Here is a 22331-nt window from a genome sequence, read left to right as displayed (position 1 = left end):
CAGGAGAGCTAGGGGGAAAGATGACCCTGCTGTAATTACATAAAATGGATCAAATTTGCAAAAAATTATCTTACAGCATGTGGTAGTAGGCAACATCTAGTAAGTTCAAGGGGTTGTTACAGTGGCTTCCAAGGCGTGGCATGGTTTCTTTTCACCACCTCACCACGTAAGCCCTGTCCCTTGCTATGACAGCCTCTTGCTGTTGGCTCCTGGTCTGGCTCGCTGAAAACAGTCTGGAATCAGCACAGCCTCCTTCCCTCTCCCATCAGATGAAGAATGTCCCCAAATTGGTAGAAACAGTGTGAAAATGTTCGTGATCGATCAGATTACTTCTGAAGGTATTGAAATTTAACATCTGATATTTGGTACCCAAAGCAGTAGATTTACCATATCCCTAACAATTTGGAAGCGTGTTGCCATTGCATCTCAAGCTGGCAATGTTACGTGATTTGCTGAACTAACTGGTAAGGGTGGTGAGGTTTGCCCTTTAATTCCACAAAACTGGTGCAAAACCTTTGTGTTATGGAGTTCTGTTGTCACCATTTTCTGGTTCCAACCACTAGTCAAGTCACCGGCATATGATGTTTATAATTGAGCTGTGTCCTAAAGTCAGACAATACCAACTTTGTCCAACCATAAATAAAAAGAATTTATGTATTTCATTTTTTGTAATATTTAATGAAGAACAGAGAATCTTTAAAAAAAATTAGTAAGAAGCAAGTACATTGGCCACTTTTTTTTTTGTTTGAAAGTTCTGCAATTACAAATATTTAAACAAAACTTCCAATAATTCTCAAATTTGTGTACAGTTTTCCATTGCTGATCCCTGCCTTTACTGTAATCCCTGTCAAGTTTCTAGAGCTTGAGAAACCTGAGAGACCCTGACATGTTTGTATCATTTCTACCATAATAGCTAGGAAAGCGAGAAGGACTACAGTGCAAATATGTGGAGAATCAGTTGGATGCAGGAGATACAGGCTAAAATTTTATGTTAGCTAGAACTGATAAAAATAATTAGTTTATGTGAAGCTACGACATTTTAACAGGGTAAATTGTGCTGCTATTTCTACTACATCCTTTAGGAGAAAGAAACAGTCTTTTAGCCGGGAGCTGCCTTATTTTCAGACAGTAAGCTTCGTTCCCATTTCTTTACTATGCTGTGCTAAAGCTGTAGACCCCATGCTGGCTTTTTTGGCGATGTTTTTTGCTTGTGCACTATGAAGCATGGATCAGCCCAGACCTGTTCACCAGTGTAGCTGGTGAACCCAGCTGTAGCTATTATGTCAAGCAGCTTTGTTTTTATAATTACATGAAACAGTATAAAATCTAAATATCATTCTTTGCTCCTATTTTATGTATCTGTTTTGTGTGGTAAACTCACAGAAAATAGTTTGTCTTCTTGCTACTTCTGTCATAAAGAGGTAAAACACAAGTGATGAGCGGCTGATTCTGATCCGGAATTCTCTTTGGAGAATTCACAGTTGGCTGTTACAGTGTAAGAGTGACTAAGATGACCTAGGACTGGCTCATACTGTGCCCCATCTCAATTGTTTTAAAGGCAGTTTGGGGTTAATTACTGGCATTTTGCCTTTGAAAACCTGCTGCTTGTTGTGTTGATGACTTTACTGTTGTACATTAGAGAGGTGTAGAAGGGGAAAGGGGCATAGATTTTGAAAGAAGAACAGTAAGCTTCATTTTTTTCATGGGGATGTTGCTTTTTCTCCTCCATGCTCAAAACATCTTAATGTGGATGAAACTAAAGCAATAGTTTGTGCTTCCTCTTGCATGTGTGAGGCATGTTCGTATGAGGCATGTCTTACAGAGCAGAGCAATTTTCAGGGAAAATAAAAAGAGCAATTGTCTCAAGCCAGGTGTTGTAGAAAATTAAGATAAAATTACACGCTGGACAGTTCAGTAAGATGTAGGCAGAAGGAGGAAAGAAGCTAGGAGAAGTCTTCCTGTTCTTGAGTTTTTAGTCTAAACTTGCTGAAGCGTTTTTCTCAGCAGAAAGAATGTTGTTTAGTCTTACACAGTTTTTTCATTCCAGTCAGGTATGGGGAAAATAGTCCTCTGAAAGGAGGAAGCACAGAAGAGGAAAACAGACAGGGTAGGAAAATAAAATGCTGCATACTACTGACCTTCTGAAACAATCCAAGATTGAATGAAGGCAACAGTGAAAGCAAATGTATGGACTTCATATATCTAGCTTTGAGAAAATCAGAATACAGGATTGATAGTAGTTATGGGAATACAACAGTGATTTCTGCCTAGGGTGCCCCATTCATTAATACATTTGTTTTAATGAATGGTGATTTGTTTCCTATGCCTCTGATTCTATGTTGCATTTTGACTGTGATTAATTGCAGATTACTTACAAAAGGGAATGACCATAAATAGACATTTGAAATAATATTTTTGTTTTCTTTGGAGAATTGTTGTATTTACATGGCACATTCTATCAGGCTTTTGTCACAGAGGCCTAAGCAAATAATTTATTCTTGAGGCTCTGTTTCACAGCAATCAGCCTGCTTTGAGGATGCTTGGCAAAGATTGTAAAGACAGGCAGAGCCACTCCTTTCTTGACTGTTCGAGACTGTTGAGCAATGTGTACAGCTCCCTCTCAATCTCCATTTTCATGTACACTAATTGTTCGTCTTGCTGTACCCCCACAGAAGGCTAAAAAGATCAGTCACACCATTGCTGAAGAACCTTTTTTTTTTTTCAGCTACTCTTCAGTTAGAAAGGCTTTGCACTGTAAGAAGTTTTAGGTGTGTCTAGTTACTGTATTGTTTAGTGTCTGTATCCAAATCATTGTATTAATTTTATTGATAACATAACCGATACACTTGGTTTGGAATTCAGAAGCTGCTAGGTGAGAGCTTAATAGTCTGATGAGTGATGTGGCAAGCACAGAACTGCAGCCAAAATATTGATGTCAGCTGTCATTTGTTATTAAAAACTAGGTTTTTAGAAAGGTTTATATTATGGTCTTAACATCTGCATTAGAGATTATAGCGTATTTCTTGTTGATCCGTCTTAATAATTAATTTCACTTGCAATTAAATTGTGCAGCTTGTTTAACTTTTTGTTTTGTTAAAGTTCAACTACAGCATAGGATGTTGGTGCTTAATTTGAAAGACTGTAGAAAACCCTAGCGTCTTCCAATTTTTAAGTATTTCTTACTATCTATGTTAAGTAAGGACTTTTCTAAAGAGGAGAAAGTTGCACACAGTGGTATAGGTGTTGAAGAGAACTTACAAAGTAGTGAGGCCTTTAATTTGACGTGTTTGTTTCTGATGTTATGCAAAAGGTAGTGTGCTGAGGCATATACAACAGCACACAATTGAGATTTCTGTGATAACTTTATGCATAGCCTTGAGAATTGAGTAGGTAATAAAGAAGACGTTAGAAGGAAAAATTTAGTCCACAGTAATTTTTTTTCTTTTTCTTCTAGATTTATCTTACAATTTTCTTGAACTGATCTTTGTTAACTTCCTTTAATCGATAACAAAGAATTGGTCAGAATTATTATTCTAGTATGCTACTGAAGAGGGGCTTTTTTTTGTTACCTTTTTTGATATGCAAATAATCGGCGTACTGTTTAAAAATAGTAAAATGCATCACAACTAGTTTGACAGTAGTGACTATAAAATTCTAAACAACATGAAGTCACGCTACATTTATCTCTCTTTAATGAATCATTCACTTTGGTCCCTCTGTAAGCCCTTGATGTTATTTGTCATTCAGCACTATGCCTCTAGAAGTGTCAGCAGTTCTAGGGTCTTACCTTGCCTTAGATTGAAGAAAACCCCTGAAGTGTGTAATTTTTGATCATATCTTGGCTACCTTCAGAATAAAAGAAAATAATATCATTATCCTATCCTCATTAACATTATCAGCTTCTGACGATGTTCAGATGCTTTTGTTAGTAGCCTGTGATTCATGTATGCAAAGGGAGTTTTATTATTCTTTTGAAAAGAAAGCTGATACATATTTATACCCTTTCTTTTAACTCTTTCAGCTAGTGCCACCATTTTGAATTCTAAGTTAATTAGCTTGCAGCAATGTTATGGTACATATTTTGTGTGTTGTTAAATGTATTAATACAGCTTTTAGTGGATTCTGGGGAAGAGTTCTGTTTGGATTTGCATACAGGGCAATTTTGGACCTTTTTTTTTCTGTTTTGTTCTATCTGCTCTTCCTGTGATCTCAGATGGGATAAACGGAGAACGGCTTCAATTGTAGGATGCGCAGAAAAAAATATATTGATATTTTGCAGAGAATTAGAAATATTAGACTATTCTAAGAGCATCCAGTCTCACTGTGGGGATTCCAGTATCATGTCAGGGAAGACGATATTGGCTGTTTATTTATGTTGATGCTACCTTCACTTTGTTGTCTGTATTCTTGCACCCAGTATTTTCACCTACTCCCAACTTTTTCTTGCTTTCTCCTGTCTATGAGGAAGCGATGTGCAGTTCTGCCTGCGGTTTACTGAAGTTACACTTATGTTAGGGCCTTTTATTATTATTACTGACAATTATCTCCAGCAGCTGGTGATGCTGAATCTGTGATGAGCACAGTATTACATCGGTCTGTGCTACATCAGCACCCTTCTGACAGAGCCACTGGTGAGCAGTTTTCTTTCTGTAGTGCAGACAAGACTTTAGTCTGAGAAAACAGATTGGTATTGCAAGTTCCTAAAGTAATTTCTGGAGAAGTTATTTGATAGGGTATTTGCCAAGATGATTTATAAGTTCTCATAAACCAATACTTGTCTGGGCTTATGCAGCTGTTAAAAGAGATCACTGAAACTGGAATTGCATATTGTTGCCTTAGCAACTGCCACTTCATATTGTGCTTAAATCACTTGAAAATACGCAGTCTATCTTAAGGAAATGCTTCCAACAAAAACAGCCAATCTTAAGTAATTTTAAATAATTAAAAGAAGAAGCTGAAAGGATGGCCCTTCCTAACAAAGACCATAGTATTTTTAAACTTGGTAGCCTCGCTTCACCACGGGCTTAGCTTGTTAAAAAAAAAGCAAAATATTTGTTTACTCATGCCGCCAGAATCTATGCAATTGCCAAATTGACTGGAAGTTCCAAATATTTTTAAAAGATTCCTCTAAACTCCATCTTTCATTCTAGAAGATCAGCATTAGTAGTATAGTTTCCTATATTTGTAATTTAAATGTCAAGTTTCCTTAAGGGCAGACTGTTTGTCAAGGTTTTTTTGTTGTTTGTGAACTGTTATGGGTATGAAAGGAAGGCCTTAAACATACTTTACCTATTCAGATGTTTCTTGTTCCTATTTTGAACTGATCTTTTCATTTAGACTTTTTCTGTAGATATTTGCCACACTTTTATGAGGTATGTTAGATCATCTGAGAAAAGAGGAGAGAGGCTTTTGCCAGTATTACATTAAGGCAGTTGCTCATGCTACATGATGGTCTCACATACTAGTTCTGCTTATAATATTTTATATTGCTATAGCAACTTTCCCAGCTTTGTGGTCACTACTCTGTGAGCTGTGTAACAATCAGAATTGGACTTTGCACATGTGGAAGCAGAACTTCAGAGCGCACAAGGAGAGAGCCAGAGTGCCTTTTCTGCATTGTGTCGGATCCAGAATGAAACCCAATTCTGCCACTTCATCCTTTTACTGCTTAAGCCCAGGTATACAACAGAAAGATCCAAATTAGAGAGACTGCTTTAAGAGGCAATATCTGTCTCCCATTTCAGAAAACTTATTTTCATTTTATAATATTGAACACAGTTAATAAAATTTAGAAAGGTAATATAACAGAGTTCTTGACATGCTGCTTTTATTACCCCTTTTCTAGGCAGTGAAAAGGAGAGACAAGCAAAATACAAACTTACAGAATTTAAAAGGAATCAGATATTTTGAGGACCAGTTGTCATTTTTAGGTCACCGCTCACATCTCTGAATATAATTTTCATCTGAGCTGCATGGCAGGGTTTGTCTGTGCTGGAAGAAGCTACATTTTCACAGCAGGAAACCAAATCAAAATGAAGCAGTCAGATGCAGGTGCACAGTAATAGAAAGGATCTATTTACCCTGGAGCGTGAGCAATGGGCCAAAAAACAGAAGCAGTCTACTTCCATCTCTCGCCTCCTCCTCTCCATACGTTTTCCCTCCCCCGTAGCTGTGCCAGCAAATTCTTAAGGGGACCAAAGAGAAGGTATTCACTTACTTTTAATGAGCTGCATTGCCTGCTGCTGAAGGTCTGAGACACTTTTTTTATTATGCTGATTGTGTACTATTAGAGCTGGCTGTCTTTAATTTATACCTAATCCTTCCTTCCTGCTTGCACAGCCTCAAGCCAGCCTGGGAAATGGTTGAAAGAGTTTGTCCTGTGGGCATCTGTTGCCTATGTCCATTCTGAATTCTGGAAAGAGCAGTATGCCTGAAGCATGCGTGCCTAAAACAAACGGAAAACAAAAAAAAAGGCTATTTGCTTAGATATAATTTATAAATCATACGTTTTATGTAATCTTTAAAATAAAATTCCTGCAGCTTTGTTTAAAGATGGGCCGTTGCATAATGATGGTTTGACGAAGTCAGTTGTGTTGGTTGACAGTGCAATGAGACACCTTGATAAACGTTGGCTGCTTTTCACTTGGGATTCTGGATTTTCTCTAGTTAAGAGCCAAGTACTTTCCTGTGTGCAAAAACGACCACCCAGTGCTGTTTACAAGGCTGAAAAACACCTGAGCAACGTAAGCCAGGGAAAAACACTGACTCACAGCAAGTGTGAAATGGTAAAATTTAGCCGCACTGGACGTAAGTACAAAACAGTCTGGTACAGATAGTGGGACTGGTAATATCCACTATCTTATATCAGATGTATTTGTAGTTCCTACATAGCTTTATTAGCTACGTAAGAGATCGAGAATTTTGTTTTCCTTGCTAATTAGCGGCATTGTAGGACTGAGGCAGCATCATCTAGTTTTGGGAGGAGGAAGCAGGGATACGTGAAACCCATGTGTTGAATTCTGCCTGCACCACTGGAGTGGTCAGATTCTCTGTTTCTTTCATCAGGTGTAAAATGGGCTAGACACATGTTGTAAATTGATTGATGCTTGTATGATGTAAAAGATACAGGACTCTAAATATTAATGGCACTCTGCTGCTGCATTTCTGCACAGGGTTATACACTAAACATAACATAGTAAAAAGGAGACACCCGTCTGGAATTGGACAGCAGCATAAGCCCTAGTAAAGTGGCAGCTGTCTATGCTGTATGCTAGAAAAGTATTCTTATCCTGGGATAAAAATTGCTATGCTCAGGAGCTGAACTGTTTTAATGTTACTGCTTTCCAGTCTCCACATCTAAAACCTTAACAACTCTGTAGAAAAACTCTGAGATAAGGCCATTCTTTGTCTCCAGTGTTACCTTCAGAATGGGAGATGTGTATACACCCTAAATGTTGGAGAAGCACTGCCAAATAGCAGAAAAAAAGAAGTACAAGGGAGAGTTTGGAATATATATGTTCTGATGTCAACAAAATGGGGGCATGTCATAAGTTTCTATGGACTTGGTCTTTTTTTACAGGGAGGTTGTAGCACACCTAGACTTGTCTGTCAGGAGGAGAAAACACCTACAATGCATAAATAGAAGGCTTAGGGAATACTTAATTACAATTTTAGAGAAATTTGATTTCTAATTACAGAAGGATTAATGTGATTCATAAAAAGAAGGTCCAGCAATTCTTCTCTGCTTTATAGAGAAGGACACATTATCTGCATAGTTATTAATATTTATTTTACATGATTAGACCACAACTGAAAAATCAGGAGTGAAGTATGCCAAAATTTGTATAGAAGGAACACTTTCTATATTACTTTTGCTTAAACTTTATTATACTTACTGAAGGTCAAAATATGTGTGTTTACCAAAATATTCTGTACATCAGAATAATTGCCAAAAATACACACATAAACTGTGACAGGGTGTATTTTTTGTTGCCTTCTTTATGATATATTTAAATAACAATAAAGGAAGGTAGGTTTTGTGTGACTTCCGAGCCTTGCACTGAGTTTGTTCCACAATGTTTGAGGTCAGAATCCAAGCCAGCCTCCTTCAACACGAATGGAGAGGTGCTCATCGATTCCACTATGAATTGAACTCAACCTGAAAGGAGGCTTTGGCAGCTATCTCTAAATTGATGGAGATGGCTGTGTGTGCAGTGTGCCTTCTTCTATGGGAGAAGTATGGAAATACAGTGGTTATTAATTTATTTTTTTTTAGCCAGAGACTCTTAAAAACAAAACTGGCAAAATTCAGATAAAAGAACAATAAGGAAACAGTGGGAAAGATCATGTGCCACATGCTCTGGCAGTAATGAGTAATGAATCAAACTGGAAAATTATAATTTTCATTAACTAAAAAAAGATGAGGAGTATACGTTATCTGAGTATGATTGCAGTAGGCCATTGTTGACGTTACATAGCAATATTCTGTCAAAGCTCTTCTTTTACACCCATAATATGTAGAATTTAAAAACAGTCTTGTGTTTTATGTGATTCAGTGAGTTTTGGTTTAAAAAACAAACCTGATTTGACTGCAGCCAAGAAGAATGTTTGACATTTCTTACCATCCATTCATTTTAGAAAATCAGCCAACTGGAAAAGCTGATTTTTATGGTATTCAGTAAAGGAAAAACTGAGTTATAGAATTATCATGTCAGACTTTCCTGTAGGAGAAATGAAAATGAAATAAAAGTTCATAGGTTTTTGATTAGTAATTCTGAGATTTACGAACTAGCTGGCAACTGTTGCAGTGTAGGAAGTGATAGGAGCAGCAGCAATTGTTGCGTTATTTTCAGTGAAAACAAATTCTCCATGTGTAAATGATGTGACCAGGCCGACTTGGGATGGGGGAGGTTGCCAGGCAAGTTTTTCACTATCATTCATTGTTATTTTCATGCTCTCCTCCATAAAGAAAAAAAAAAAAATCCTGGTTCTATAGAAATCTTTCCAAACTGAGATTCTAGGGCTGATTTTCCAGATGCTTTGTCAGAATTGTAGTTCCCTGAGAGCTGGAACTCATGCATACCTGTGGAAGCACATGAAAGAATAGGAATAAAAACAAGATACTGAATTACTTCTGCTGGTACATGCCTGAAAAAAATCATCAAAGGTTATTATAATTATGACTGTTATTAGATATCATGTCTGGTTTCTGCATATTTAAATTATTTCTGAGAGAGGTGAAGCTTAGGCACTTAGAGATCCCAGGGGAATAATTGCAGAAATGATGACATATTCTACTTCTTGAACAAATTTCAATACCAAAGATACATTCTGCATACTTATATTTCTTCTCAATTATACTTGGATGCAGGATAGTCATTTTCCGCCTTACAAATGCATGTAGCCAATTAGTCTTGTAGATCATGAATACCCAATGGACTGACTCATTAAATGGAATTTGCCTTTTCTGTTGTTATGGTAAAAGAGTCTGCAAATAGCTGAATATCATCTTTCTCTGTGAGCTCAGTCTTGGCCAAGCCTACAGATCCAGTAACTTGAGCAAGTGAGGAATTACTGGGTTTACCTGCACTCCTTACAGTATGCCGTCTCAGTCTTGTCTGTGTGTATAGTTAATTGGTATAGGCTGTTCAGCTCCTCTGCGCTTGTGGTACTCAGTGCCACAATTTTGATGCAATGAGATGAATTCAGTCTTCCTGATTTCCTCACATTCATGAGAAATTCTGAGTCCAGAAGCTCTGTCTGCCCCACTGAGACCTGGAGACTTGACCTCTTTTTGCTCATGGAAGCAACGATAAGAAAAACTGGCAATGTGTCTCTGAAGAAATCACTGCTTACATCAACTGGTCAAACACAAGTGTCCTTCTCTTCTTCCTTCTGACTTTTTTTTTTTTTTTTTTCATACCATGCTTGCCGTTCTGTCATCTGAGAGTATGGAGATAACACACGTAGCTTAGACTGCCTCAGAGGCAGGATTCACAGAGGTGAAGAAGGTAGAACGTTATGACTAGAGAGAACCAGAGAACCACAAGATAACTGTGAAATGAGTTACAGACCCAGAATTGCTTTCAGCCACTTTTGCTAAGTTATGGTATTGGTAAATAACGAATACAATGGGAGGACATGATTTAGTGGTTGGCCTTGGTGTTTCAGTGGTAGCATGTTTCCCCAAGGGTGCGTGTTACTTATCTAACATTTCGTCCTCTTCTTTTTCATAATATTGTGTGACATCTGAGACTTTCTGCTGTAGTAGACTACAGTACCGTACTGGCTTGTGATTTTAAAAGGAATGGTCTGAAATATTATAGAGACAACAAAACCTCTCAGTTCAGTGGAAACATTCCCTGTACTCTTATTACTGGTGTAGTTATCTCCAGTGCCTTCTTGACATGTATTTGCAAAACTCCTCTGGGGATTTGAATTGAACAACTGTTTTCTTGAAAGAAAAAAAGCACCTCACTGTTTAGACAAATGGTAAACAGTTACACTGGATTTAGGTTACTAAAATTTGAGTATATTCTATCTATTGTTATTTGTAATTGCAGGCTTTCCAGAGAAGCACTGATGGAAATATTAAATATGCTATAAACAACTCTTAAACACATCTTAAAACTATGCAAAAATATACCTGCTTTCTACTATTAGGATTCTGTTACTGGGTCTGTAACTCAGGGCTTGTGCCCCTTCTACTGTGTACCCCACACTTATGGTCCCAGGGAATTAACACTAAGTGACTTTGGGGAGATGAGCTGGATGCTCAGTCGCTCCGCTGCTCTCCAGGGTTTACTTTGGGAATGCTCCAGGTACATGAACAGAGAAGGGGAAGCAGGAGTTTTTCCAGGAGGTCTTTCTGTTTGGCGAGTGGAGAATTACATATGTATATGCATATATATACAGTATCTATGTGCTGTAATGTAGATGCGATATTGCTGGTCTTATTTCTCCATGTTCTTTTTTCTGCCATTGACTGTTAGAGAAAATCCTAATCTTATCTTTTGCTGCTTGTACCTTAAATCATCAAATCCTTATTATCTGATCTGCCTCTTCGTGCTAATTCACGTCGACCTTACAATGGAGGCCTTAAAACTTCTACATAGCAGCTGCTACTAGGATGTGGTAGAAGACTTACAGGGAGAGGGAAGGGTCTTGAATGTGGCTTTGCACACAGATTTTAAGTTTGGAGTGAAATGTGAAACCATTTTTGATTCTCAAAATAGTGACAGCAATAAAGCAGTGAGTAAATTTAACTTCCTAGACAGTTGTAATTTACAGAATGTGTTTGTCAGATAGTTTGGAAATAATCCAGGGCACATTTAGATGTAAAACAACAGAGATGTCCTCAGACTAAAAATGGGAGCTAAATATCCTCCCAGGTTGCAGAAATTAGGCTATAAACTTCATTATACAACTCAGTAATAGACAAAATCAAAAGATATTGTGTGGGGGATTTAGAACTTTGGGGAAAGTCACATTTTGATTCATATGTACTTCACAGCTAAATGCAACTGATTTGTCTCAGGGTTTTCCGTTTAACTAATTGTAAAAGTGGTGCTTCCTTTAGACCCTGTTAGTGCATTGGAAAGCTGGGACGTATAATTGAAACACTGGGCTTTCCAGCCCACTGTTTTATTTGGCCTTTAATATCACTCTGTGAGGGGTTAAAAACTCTTCTTCCTTGAGTCTTTCTAATATGCAATGTTGACTCCACTGTCATGGAAATCAATGTGATCTCATGAGTACAGCTTCCTGAAATCACCAAGAAGGGATAAAGCGATGCCTGATCATTGTAAATAACAAGCATGTCTTTTAAAAAAAAAAGGCAAATAGATGAGCTTGGTGGCATCTAGAAGGTGTGCGGTGTGCTTCAGTTCCCTGCTTCTCTCAGGTGCTCGAGTTGTTTTGTTTGTCATAGGGCTGTTGGTGGGGAGGGAGTGTTACCTTTTCTGTGATTGATTGCAGAGTTTTATGCTGAAGGGGAGTTTTTTCATTAATTGGATGAAGTTGTAACGGACTGTGTGCACATCTGACGTTTTTATTTGTTATTGTGTTAATAAGTAAAAATGAGTTCATAGTTCTGAGCTGGATTTTCATATTAAGCCATTGCAGTACCACAGTTCTAGCCCTCAGTTCTGACGTTTAACCCTGTCAATTGTAGACAGTTTGAACTGAGGCGCTCTCTGCCCCGCTTTCTTGCTGACACAGAATTTCCTCAGAGAGTTCAATTACTTTTACTAAGAGTGTTTTTTTGTCGCAGCTCTCTTCTGAGTGTAATTCATTATTTTTGTTTTCTGAGTAATCTCTTGTCTTTTATTTTCCAGGTTGGTGAGAGGCAGAGAGTTCTGGTAACAGAAGAATCCTTTGATTCTAATTATTATGTTGCTCACAATCCTTTCTATGAGCAGGTATGGTTAAAGACAGAAAATAATGTGTTTTTGTTTTATCTTTGCTTTCTGATAATCTCATTAACAGTGTACCACAGTGAAAAAAACAAGTGAAAAAATAAGAAGCTTTACAGGAAAGCTATGACCATAAAGCCTTGCTTGCAAAATATTTTGTTCTGTATTCTAAATACAATTTACCTGAATTTATGTTAAGAAATGCATAGCAGCTCTTTGAGTATACAGCATAAGGAGGATACAAGCTATATATGCAAATAACATTGTTTGAATGGTTTAAGAAGCTGTTAATTATTGCAGTAATTTTAATTTCTGTGTCTCCATTGTTTTCTGAATAGTTGAATCTTGATAATTTCCATACATCTTTCAGAAAATCCTTTCAGGCGATACACTTTGGAAAAAAAAAAAACAAACATTCAAACAGTAGGAAGGGTCTTAAACTTCTTTAGATTAACACTTCAGCCTGGTATGTTGTATTTCCTTCTATATACTTTCTATAAGTTAATTCTTTCCACACAGAAGCATAATCTTTGAGCTAGGAAGGAAGGACAGCATCTATTTCAGAAAATTATTGTTTTTGCTCAAATTTAGATGACTTGCTGAAAACCAATAAAATTGACTTCTCTGAACCATCCTGATTTAGTTCTGATTTTTCCTTTGGCTTGCTCTCCATTTTCTGTGCTGAGGTGTGTACAGTTTACCTTTGCTATCTGTAGTTATTCAGTTATCTGAACCTGGAGAGGCTATTGATGATGGCTCTGCTTATATAGTCACCAATAGTGCTTTCTTCTGGTTCTAGGTTATGTTACACCATTTATTTATTTATTTTTGCTTAATAGTTAATAACATTACAGCTCTTGAAATATCTGTTTCTATTAGATATCTGGTTCACCAGTTATTTTTTCTCAGTATTTTTTTTAATATCTTTTTTCTTTCATTACGTCTTTAACCTCTGAGTCTTGCATAGTGCTGTTCCTTGCCTTTGTAGCTTGTCAGTCAGATTTGAGGAACATGGTTTTCCATATAGAGATTAAAAAGAAATTGCTTGGGGCTTTTTAGTGTTCAATGCCTGTTTTATGAAAGTTTCATTAATTAAAGGAAAAACAGTATGTGCAGAAAAAAAAAAGTGTTGATGTTTTGTGGGATGTTTGTTCAGCACCTAATACATCTCCTGATTGGGACTGTTAAAGAATACATGAAATACGAGTAATAACATAGGGAGTAATTTTAAATTTTATTATGAAAAAAATACTTTTTATTATTAAAATGCGTGTCTTTTCCCTAAAAATCTTATGTGTGGCATATTTGGCAAGGGTAATATTCTGTTGTTTGCCCAGGTGAGCACAAGACTTGGCACTAGTGACTAACTTTAATAACAGTAAATGTAAAGATAGTAAATTAAAAATCTCTCTTGAGTCACTAAATATCATATTGTACTTTGGAAGCTGAAACTCAGAGTCCTGGTGTAATGTTCTGTTAACTCAAATAGTTATCAAACCTGTTCTTTCATCATGAGGCTCATCTATATTAAAAGAATTTTCTATTAAAGCCACATCAATAGAGCTATGCTGACAGGCTTCCTGGTAGACCTGCCACTTAGTTTGTGGAGGCTTTGGTGATGCAGTTTGAAGTAGTTCATTGAACAGAGTACTCTAAACCCATCAAAGGGCATTTTGCCAGAACAATAGTCAAGATAAGGGTTTCCATTGGTATAACTTTGTTTCTCAGAAATATGGTTGGGGATTTTTTCCTCACAAATACTTATATCAGAAAAATGTATGAGTGTACACCAAGCCTGGCTGCTTGATTGTTACAGTACCTTGCAGATATTTCCATTTAACCTCTTTCTTTCCCTTAACTTAGTAGTCGTATCCCCGTGTCTGTCCCTGAGGATCTGTATTTAGTTACTGCCATTTTGCATATGAGGATACCAAGACTGACAGAGGTCACGGGCCCAATGATACTTAGTTACTTAATTTTCCTTTGATTTAAATTTACCCGAGATGAATTATGTAGGAATAACTGTGATCTAGTCGCCTTGTAATACTGTCTCAATATTAGGATCCTGGCTTTGTGTTTGCCACTTAGTTCCAATTAGTCTCAGCTTGCCCATCTCTGAAAGGCAAAGGTTTCTGTTTTTCTTGGAAGATGCTTAGGAAGCTTAGCAGAATCCTAGGATCTGTTAAGCTCCTACAGTCATGAACACCTTGAGCCTTCAGGGAAAAAGGGAAACTACTGGTGATGATTTCCTCCAAGTGGGACAACACTTGTCACAGGTGAAACTGGAGAGGCACTATTTGGCAACAAAATGCTTTCCAAATGTGGTTGGCACAGAGTTTTCCTCTGAAAATCAAACCATTTTAAGGTGTTTTGATTTCAGCATCCAACAGTCGAGATAGAGGTATGTGCTTTTGAAAAGCTTGCATTTGTGTGTGCCTGAACTTCAAGTAAATGTGATTAAGTAAGTCCCTGTGGTTCTATTTTTCATTGTTTAATTGAGAAATGACTCCACTTTCTTTTTCAACTACTTCTCTATTTTTAGAGCCATTTTATGCCATTTGTTCTGCCAGCAAAAAATGTTGCTCCTGTACGTCATGCTCTTTCTTTTGTAACGTGCATGACCTAGGAATATCTATTATGTAGTGTCTTTTTTTGTGAAGTTCTTATGGGACTGTCTGATATAATGATTGCGCAAATTTGGGAAAGAGTGGCTTTAGTTGCTGACCCAGGAAACACACTCATCCATTTTTATAGGCATTCATTGTCAATCATGCATCTCAGCTGGAAAGGACCTGCGCAATCAAAATAAGGGCTTGGGCAAACAGAAACAAGGTCATAATTTCTGTCCTGAAGCGTTTACAGACTCAAGAACATTTAAAAAAAAAAGTATCATGGAATAGATATGAAAATAGGAAGCTTTACAGCAGTCTATTAGAATTATGTAGTACAGGTGCCCTTGGGAACTGTTTGGGTCCAGATTCAAATGTTGCAACTCAGGCCCAACTTTCTCGTCAGTCAAAAAACACAACTCACAGAATCAGTTCGGGTCGAGAAGGCCTGAGCTAACACTGCAAAGCTCTTGAAGGATGCAAGCTGGAAATGCTACTGGTCAAGCATGTCAAGGGCTATATAATGTATGCTGGTGACTAAAATTTTAAAGTTTTAGGATTTACTCTGGTGTTTATCAAAAATCTGGTTTGTGAGTGGAAGCTAGACACTGATGTCCTTTGTCGTATTTAGTAACTATGTCTTTATTTTTATTTGAAAGGTTCTTGTGCCAAAGGATCCTCTGTTAATGGGCAAGATGGTAGAAGTGACTATTTATGAAGCTGGGAAACATTTTATGAAGGGGCAACCAGTGTCAGATGCCAGAGTTTATACTGCATCCATCACCAGACCGTTAGCAAAAGGAGAAGTTTCTGGTTTAACAGAGGTGGGTAAAAGACATTTTCTGCTTTACTACGCTGGTAAAACAGCAGCTGTTCAAGCATAATGATTCCATGCTATGTATCTGTTATCATTTTATAGTTCCCCTTTTATGTATGCGTGAAGCTTTAATCTTTCCTGACAGATTGAAATCTGAATTTAAAAGATGTTTTTGCTGATGTCGAGAGCTTTACTTTGCTAACTGTAAAAGCAGTAATACGCTTGTTTCTTGTTCCAGGGTGCAAGATAAGGAAAGAACTTATTAGAATTGAAAAGATTTAACACCAGTGATTGTATAATTCAATGTATTTCATTTCTAGTATAGTGGAAGTAAGAATCTGTTTATTTTGCTTTACAAAGGTGTTTTATAAAAATGTGTATTGATTACATGTCTGTTAAAACAGGTCCAAATTGGGTTCAGAAATTCAAAAATTAATTGATCGAGTTATGGAATATTTATGATATATTTTGGGAAAAGAACAACATCTGATTTAGTCATGTAAAGAAAATCAAACTCTTTTTAAAAGAGATCTGATCCTTATTTTACACCTCAGTAGATATGGCTGTTAGCCAAGTATTCTCATACAGTTCATGGAGCTCTAGTTGTAAAAACTGATGGAGTGTGAAATGAAAATGTGTATCACATTTCTAAGCATCATTTGATGTCCTTTCTCCAGCACTGTTGTTAGGATCTCCAAAAATATGTAGCAATAATTTAGCACATGGAGAGGGATAACTGGCAGTTTATCAGCCACCTTGCTGCTTTTACAGTAAATTGATGACAAGTATTAAAGTATATATGCATCTCTGTTAAAGTTCTAAGTAGTCATATTTAAAAGAAACGATCAATGCATCCCTTATGTGACTAGTGTTAAGCTCACCTGCTTGATCTCTTGAATAAACCTAGCTATGGAAACCTAGAGCAACAATAGTGCACCTACTGTAATGTGTTTGGCAGATGAAGAAACATAAGCACAAACACATTGCTAAACTCTCCTTTGAATACTGTCCGTGTGTACGTGTATGTTGGCCTGATCAGGGTCTGTAAGAGAAAGAAACAGCCAAGACCCTCAAGTTGTCTGGACTATGTAACTATTTAAAAGCAGCTGATTTTTTCATCAGAACTTTTTTTTTTTTAATAATCTGCTGGAACAGAACCAAGCCTGTCATTAAACTGAGTACATGCTGCCAGAAGCTTGTAGCATGGGAACAGGCAAGCAGACTGTTCACTGAAATTTTGTATGTTAAAAATGAGAGATAAAATTATTAAAATCAAGGATACTGATAATTTCCTTAAAAACTCATTGAGATGTTTAGATCTGCTCCTGCCCTTTGAGTAGGTATGAACAAGTACTTGGAATGCCCGAGTAAATGGCTACAGCATGCAAATGAGAAGGCAAATTGCTTTTCGTGACTTTTGTGGCTGTCGGTGCTCCTTCAAAGGAGTGTCTTATTTACGTTTGGTCCAGTGGACATATTAGGAACTTCTGCTTTCTGGAAAAAAAATAGAATCCCAATACTTTAGTAAATGGAACATCTTTTGTACAGGGAAGCTACAGCTGAAAGCTTTTGATCATGCCTGGCTAATTTGTAATATATAGAAGGTGAACTGGAATTGTTAGTGGGAAGTTCCTCCTGACAAATCATATGGAAATGGCAAATGAGGGGGAAAAAAAGTCACTGTCACAAAAGTCACCATTGGTTTTTGGCTGAGTGAAAAATGCCCTTTATGTTGTTTTATATGGTTGGACTGCTGGGAAATATTTCCTGCTAGAAGTGGTCGAGACATGTAATTCTAACCTAAGATTAAAGGGGCAACATATGTCATGTGACCCTTTATATAGCTTGTTATGTGCACAGATGGCAGGTTGGGGAAAGAAAGAGGAGACAACTCGGAACATATGTATTCAGATACTCCCTCAAAAGTAACTGAATATCTTGGATCTTCAAGATCCCAAGGGTCTTTGCCAGATTTTCCAAAGGACAGCATGCAGAATTAAAAACTTGGATAACTTTTATGTTAAGTCTATGAAGCCATATAGTGGAAAGACAGAAGAGTTACCTAAAATAGGTTATAAAAGCAAAAAATTAAAACACTTGTGGCCCTTTCTCCTCCTTGCTTTGCAAACAAATGAGCAAGAACTAGGGCCTGCTTTACATTCCCAGGTTTGAAAGGATGGGTAGCCAGCTGCCAAGGTGGCTCTTTTAAGACCAGGCACATTTCTGTTGCTCAGCACAGCTGTCCTCTAGGCAGAAGCTCTTTTAGGCACCGACCAGCATCCTGTAGCTGGCATGCTATCTGAAGTGCCTGGGAAGTTTCTAGTGGATGTCTAATCTCACCCTGTCAGTGGTATGTTCTTTCTCTCAACTCCTTTAGGTTTGCTGGTCCATGATGAGAGCTAGTTCAGAGAAGCACGCAAACTTAAATATAGATCAAGGTAATCTAGATCAAAAGAATGTGATAATGGGCTGTACTGCAGTTGAACATTTATATGCTTCAGTCCATTCCCATTCAATAAAGCACTTGGCTGTTTCCTAATAATTGTGTAAGTTACTGATGCTACAGTGCACACCTTGCAGTTAGCATGTGGTATGATGAAGAGGAATAGATTGCTGAGTCAAGGCTGTAACATAGTTGTAGACAGTTTGCAGCACTTAAAATTATGCTATTGTTGTCGTGTATCCTAGGCATCACTTGCTATTATATCAAAACAGAACTTTTAATAGCTTGCATAGGACACAATAAAAATGTTTCAAAATACATCACAGCTGTACTTCTGTCTAATTATGAATGTTCACAGAAAGAGTGAAAGCTTTCAAAACTGTACATTTTTAAAGGAAATTAATCATATGGCTGAAAAAAATAAAGTTACAAATTTGAGAGCACCATAATGTGAGGATGTCAAAGCAAGCCACAAACCCATCCTAAGAAAGAAGAAACTTCCATAAATGCTGTGATGAGGAGTATCTCCAAAGAGCCAGAGCTTATCTGCAATTGTGTGCTCTCTTTCTCATGTGCTACATATCCCTCAATAATTTTTTCTGACAAGTTCAGAGGGAGCACCACAAGCAACACGGTGTATCTGAAGGAACGATTGTAGGCCTGGGGTTTTTTTACTGTTTTGACCACATGACTAGGGTGACAAATTTGTCCAAAGAAATACAAGAAGTAGATCACCAACTGGAATCAACAGATTTGACTGGAAAAGAGGGAATGCAAAATGTCACACAAAGGACAATTTACAGACTCCATTAAATATTCACACATTGTACGTCTGTGTCAAATAAGCAGACAAATATTGATAGAATTAATTCAGGCTATTTCTAGGATGTCTTTTTATCACGTTTTTTCAATATATGAAAAACACACTTAATATGTATATACATTAACATATAAATTATGTAGAATTTCTTAGCAGTTATTATATTATCTAAGAAAAATCCTATGAATAAGTCTAGAATAAGGTCTTGACGTTCACTGACGTTAGGTTGTATGATAGAGGTTGGGACAGGAAGGACAGAGAAGTGTTGGAGTCAGTGGCTCAGGTTAAAAAGCTGCCAAAGTTATCAGACTTACTGATTGTAGTGGACATCTTAAGTATTAAAATAATAATTTAATAAAAGTATTTTAAAAATAATTTAATAAAAGCCACTCAAAAGTGAATGCTGTCTTCAAGTTTTACAGGAGGGCTACTCTTGGGGGCAAATATATTTGGAAATTTCAATTAACTCAGAAATATACATCTACTATAGATATATTTGGGTTTACAATGTGCAGTTGCTGATTCAGTAACAGAAAATGTTTAGAAGATATAGCAGAAGATATAAAAGTGAAAGTTGAAATCAAGAAAGCCGGAACACATACATAAAGGCGTTTTTTTATTTAGTTCTAGTGAATCTAACATAGGATATGTTAGAATGTGGATTAAGGATTAAAAATATTGACAGTAACATTAAAAATCATCATTCAGACAAAACAAGCATATCATGAGTTACTAACTGCAATTACAAATAACAATGAATAAATATTTCAAACCTTTGATCAAGAATTAGTTCTGATAAGTTTCACAGGAAAAAAAAATGAGATGTAAATGCTGAAGGTGTGATATCCTGATCTCCTTCTATGACCAGGTGACCCGCTTAGTGGATGAGGGAATGGCTGTGGATGTGACCTACCTGGAGTTTAGTAAAGCTTTTGACTCTATATCTCCCACAGTGTTCTCCTAGAGAAGCTGGCAGCTCATGGCTTAGACAGGTGTACCCTGTGATGGGATAAAAACTGGCTGGGTGGCTGAGCCCAGAGAGTGTGGTGAAGGAAGTTAAATCCAGTTGGTGACCAGGTCACAAGCGGTGTTCCCCAGGGCTCAGTGCTGGTACCAGTTCGGTTTAATATCTTCATCAGTGATCTGGATGAGGGGATTGAGTGCTTCCTCAGTAAGTTTGCAGATGACACCAAACTGGGCAGCAATGTCGATCTCCTGGAGGGTATAAAGGGTCTGCAGAGGAATCTGGACAGGCTTGATCAGTGAGCTGAGGTGAAGGAAAAGGACCTGCGGGGTACTGGTTGACGGTTGGCTAAACATGAGCCAGCAGCATGCCTAGGTGGCCAAGAAGGCCAGCAGCATCCTGGCTTGTATCAGACCTTGTCGCTCTCTACAACTACCTGAAAGGAAGTTGTAGTGAGTTTGGTGCCAGTGCCTTCTCCCAAGTGAAAAGCAATTGGACGAGAGGAAATGGCCTCAAATTACATCAAGGGAGGTTTAGATTGGATATTAGGAAAAAAAGTCTTTACTGAAAGAGTGGTCAAGCATTAGAACAGGCTGTGCATGGTGGTATTGGTTTGACGACATTGGACTTGATGATCTTAAAGGTCTTTTCCAACCTTAATCATTCTATGATTCTGTCCTTTCACTGAGGTAGGCTTGGAGTTGACAAAGCATTAAGGATGTATTTCAGCATTTTGAGATTCAGTAAAGCAATTTAGCATGTTTGCTGTGTTCTTAAGCACTCTGGTAAACTAGTCTTTTGTATTGTGGAGGTGAGTACTCAGTACATTGTCACTGGATAATAAATATTTTTGAAAAGTCAGCAGTGTGTGTCAATGGTCTGAGTGTCATTTAATTTTGAAATAATATTTTAATTTTTTAATTTTTATTATTTTTATTTGGCCATGTTTAGGGATCTTGGCAGTTTCTCAGCAGCATAAAGTAAAATATCTAATAAATATATTGTGTTTACAGACACGTGTTTGCCCCAAACCTAATCATTAAAAAAAAAAAAAAAAAAGGAATCTGCAAGAATATGATCCCTTGTTAGAAACAGAGTATGTTATGCTTCTGTACTCCAAAAATAATTCTAGTTGTTTACATATGTTCCCTGACTAGAGGAAAAAAAATATTGTAAGATGAGAAATATATGAAGAAGAGACCAAAGGACTAAGGGATAAAAATAAAAGGCTGGCTACCTGCCAGATTTGTCGTGCATTGCCAAAATCAAAGCCCCATAAGTCTGAGGGCCTTTGGTGGGAAATTTTAATCAGATGGAAAATTAAAGCAAGGAAAAAAATAATTTTAACAGGCTATTTAATTACATAGTCATTATTATTTTATGTTTGTAATTCCTGTGTCTATAATGCATTTATGACTGACTTTATTTTCAAAGAAATGCAGGCACATCTTTATCTCGGCTGTTTGTTTTATGTTGTTTTATTTGATAACATTCTCCATGTCTAATACTTCCCCTGCAAACGGCTCCTGCTGGCAGGCCCCATTTGCAGTATCTCCCTTTCTGAGCCTGTGATCTTAGTGCACATCTCTATGGCTCCCAGGCCATGGTGATATCCACAGTTGGCCCACTAAGCTAATAGTTTTTCAAGTCATTGGGATCTTCAAAGGAAATGAGGAGTAAGCCACTGATATTCAATTAGCAAGCAATTGCAATTGCTTGGTCAGTCTCCTTGTTCCTTTTTGTCTCCGTCCTGCCTTCAGTTTTTTGCAGTAGGTTATTGTAGCATTGTACTTCTGGATACTACTGTGAGGAAGCTTTATGTTCCTGGTCTTCCAGTTAGCCACAAGTATTTTCTAGTTACATTAGCAAAAGATGACCTCTAAACTTTACCCAGCCTTTTTTCTGATGTTAGGAAACAGGAAAGATGCATACATCAAACACTTCTTTATAGCCTGCCAGAAAGAAGAATCAACAAAGTATAGCTTAAAGGGAGAACTCTGATCTCAGGTAGAAAGGGTGCTTCACTTGCAGGCAAAATAAAATGGAGGAGGGGGAAGAAAGTATCTTCTGCTGGAACAGAAATGAAAGAAGTCATGGCAGAATTGAGATCTCTGTATTGGAAACTTCCTTCAAGGACTTGGAAGGAAATGTGAAAGATGTGCATAAAACTGAAGTTATTAAGCAGAGTTTTTACAGATGCACAGTTTTACATATGCGCAGTTTTTATATAAGAGTTTCAAAGGGGAGCAAAGCTTGGTTCCTGAA

General features: G+C 37.3%; 1 protein-coding gene across 2 annotated transcripts in view; it reads left to right on the top strand.

Moving 5' to 3' along the window:
• The window catches only part of CDKAL1 (CDKAL1 threonylcarbamoyladenosine tRNA methylthiotransferase), a 416940-nt gene that overhangs the window by 376193 nt on the left and 18416 nt on the right, over positions 1-22331 (top strand). For both annotated transcript variants that reach the window (XM_086743159.1, XM_086743160.1), the window contains 2 exons: positions 12336-12419; positions 15682-15846. In XM_086743159.1, the coding sequence (XP_086599285.1) occupies positions 12336-12419; positions 15682-15846 (249 nt within the window). The remainder of the gene's footprint in view (positions 1-12335; positions 12420-15681; positions 15847-22331) is intronic.

The sequence above is a fragment of the Chlamydotis macqueenii genome, chromosome 2, assembly GCF_036417535.1.
Source record: "Chlamydotis macqueenii isolate bChlMac1 chromosome 2, bChlMac1.mat, whole genome shotgun sequence".
NCBI lineage: Eukaryota > Metazoa > Chordata > Aves > Otidiformes > Otididae > Chlamydotis > Chlamydotis macqueenii.
This window is presented reverse-complemented; position numbering and strand designations above follow the sequence as displayed.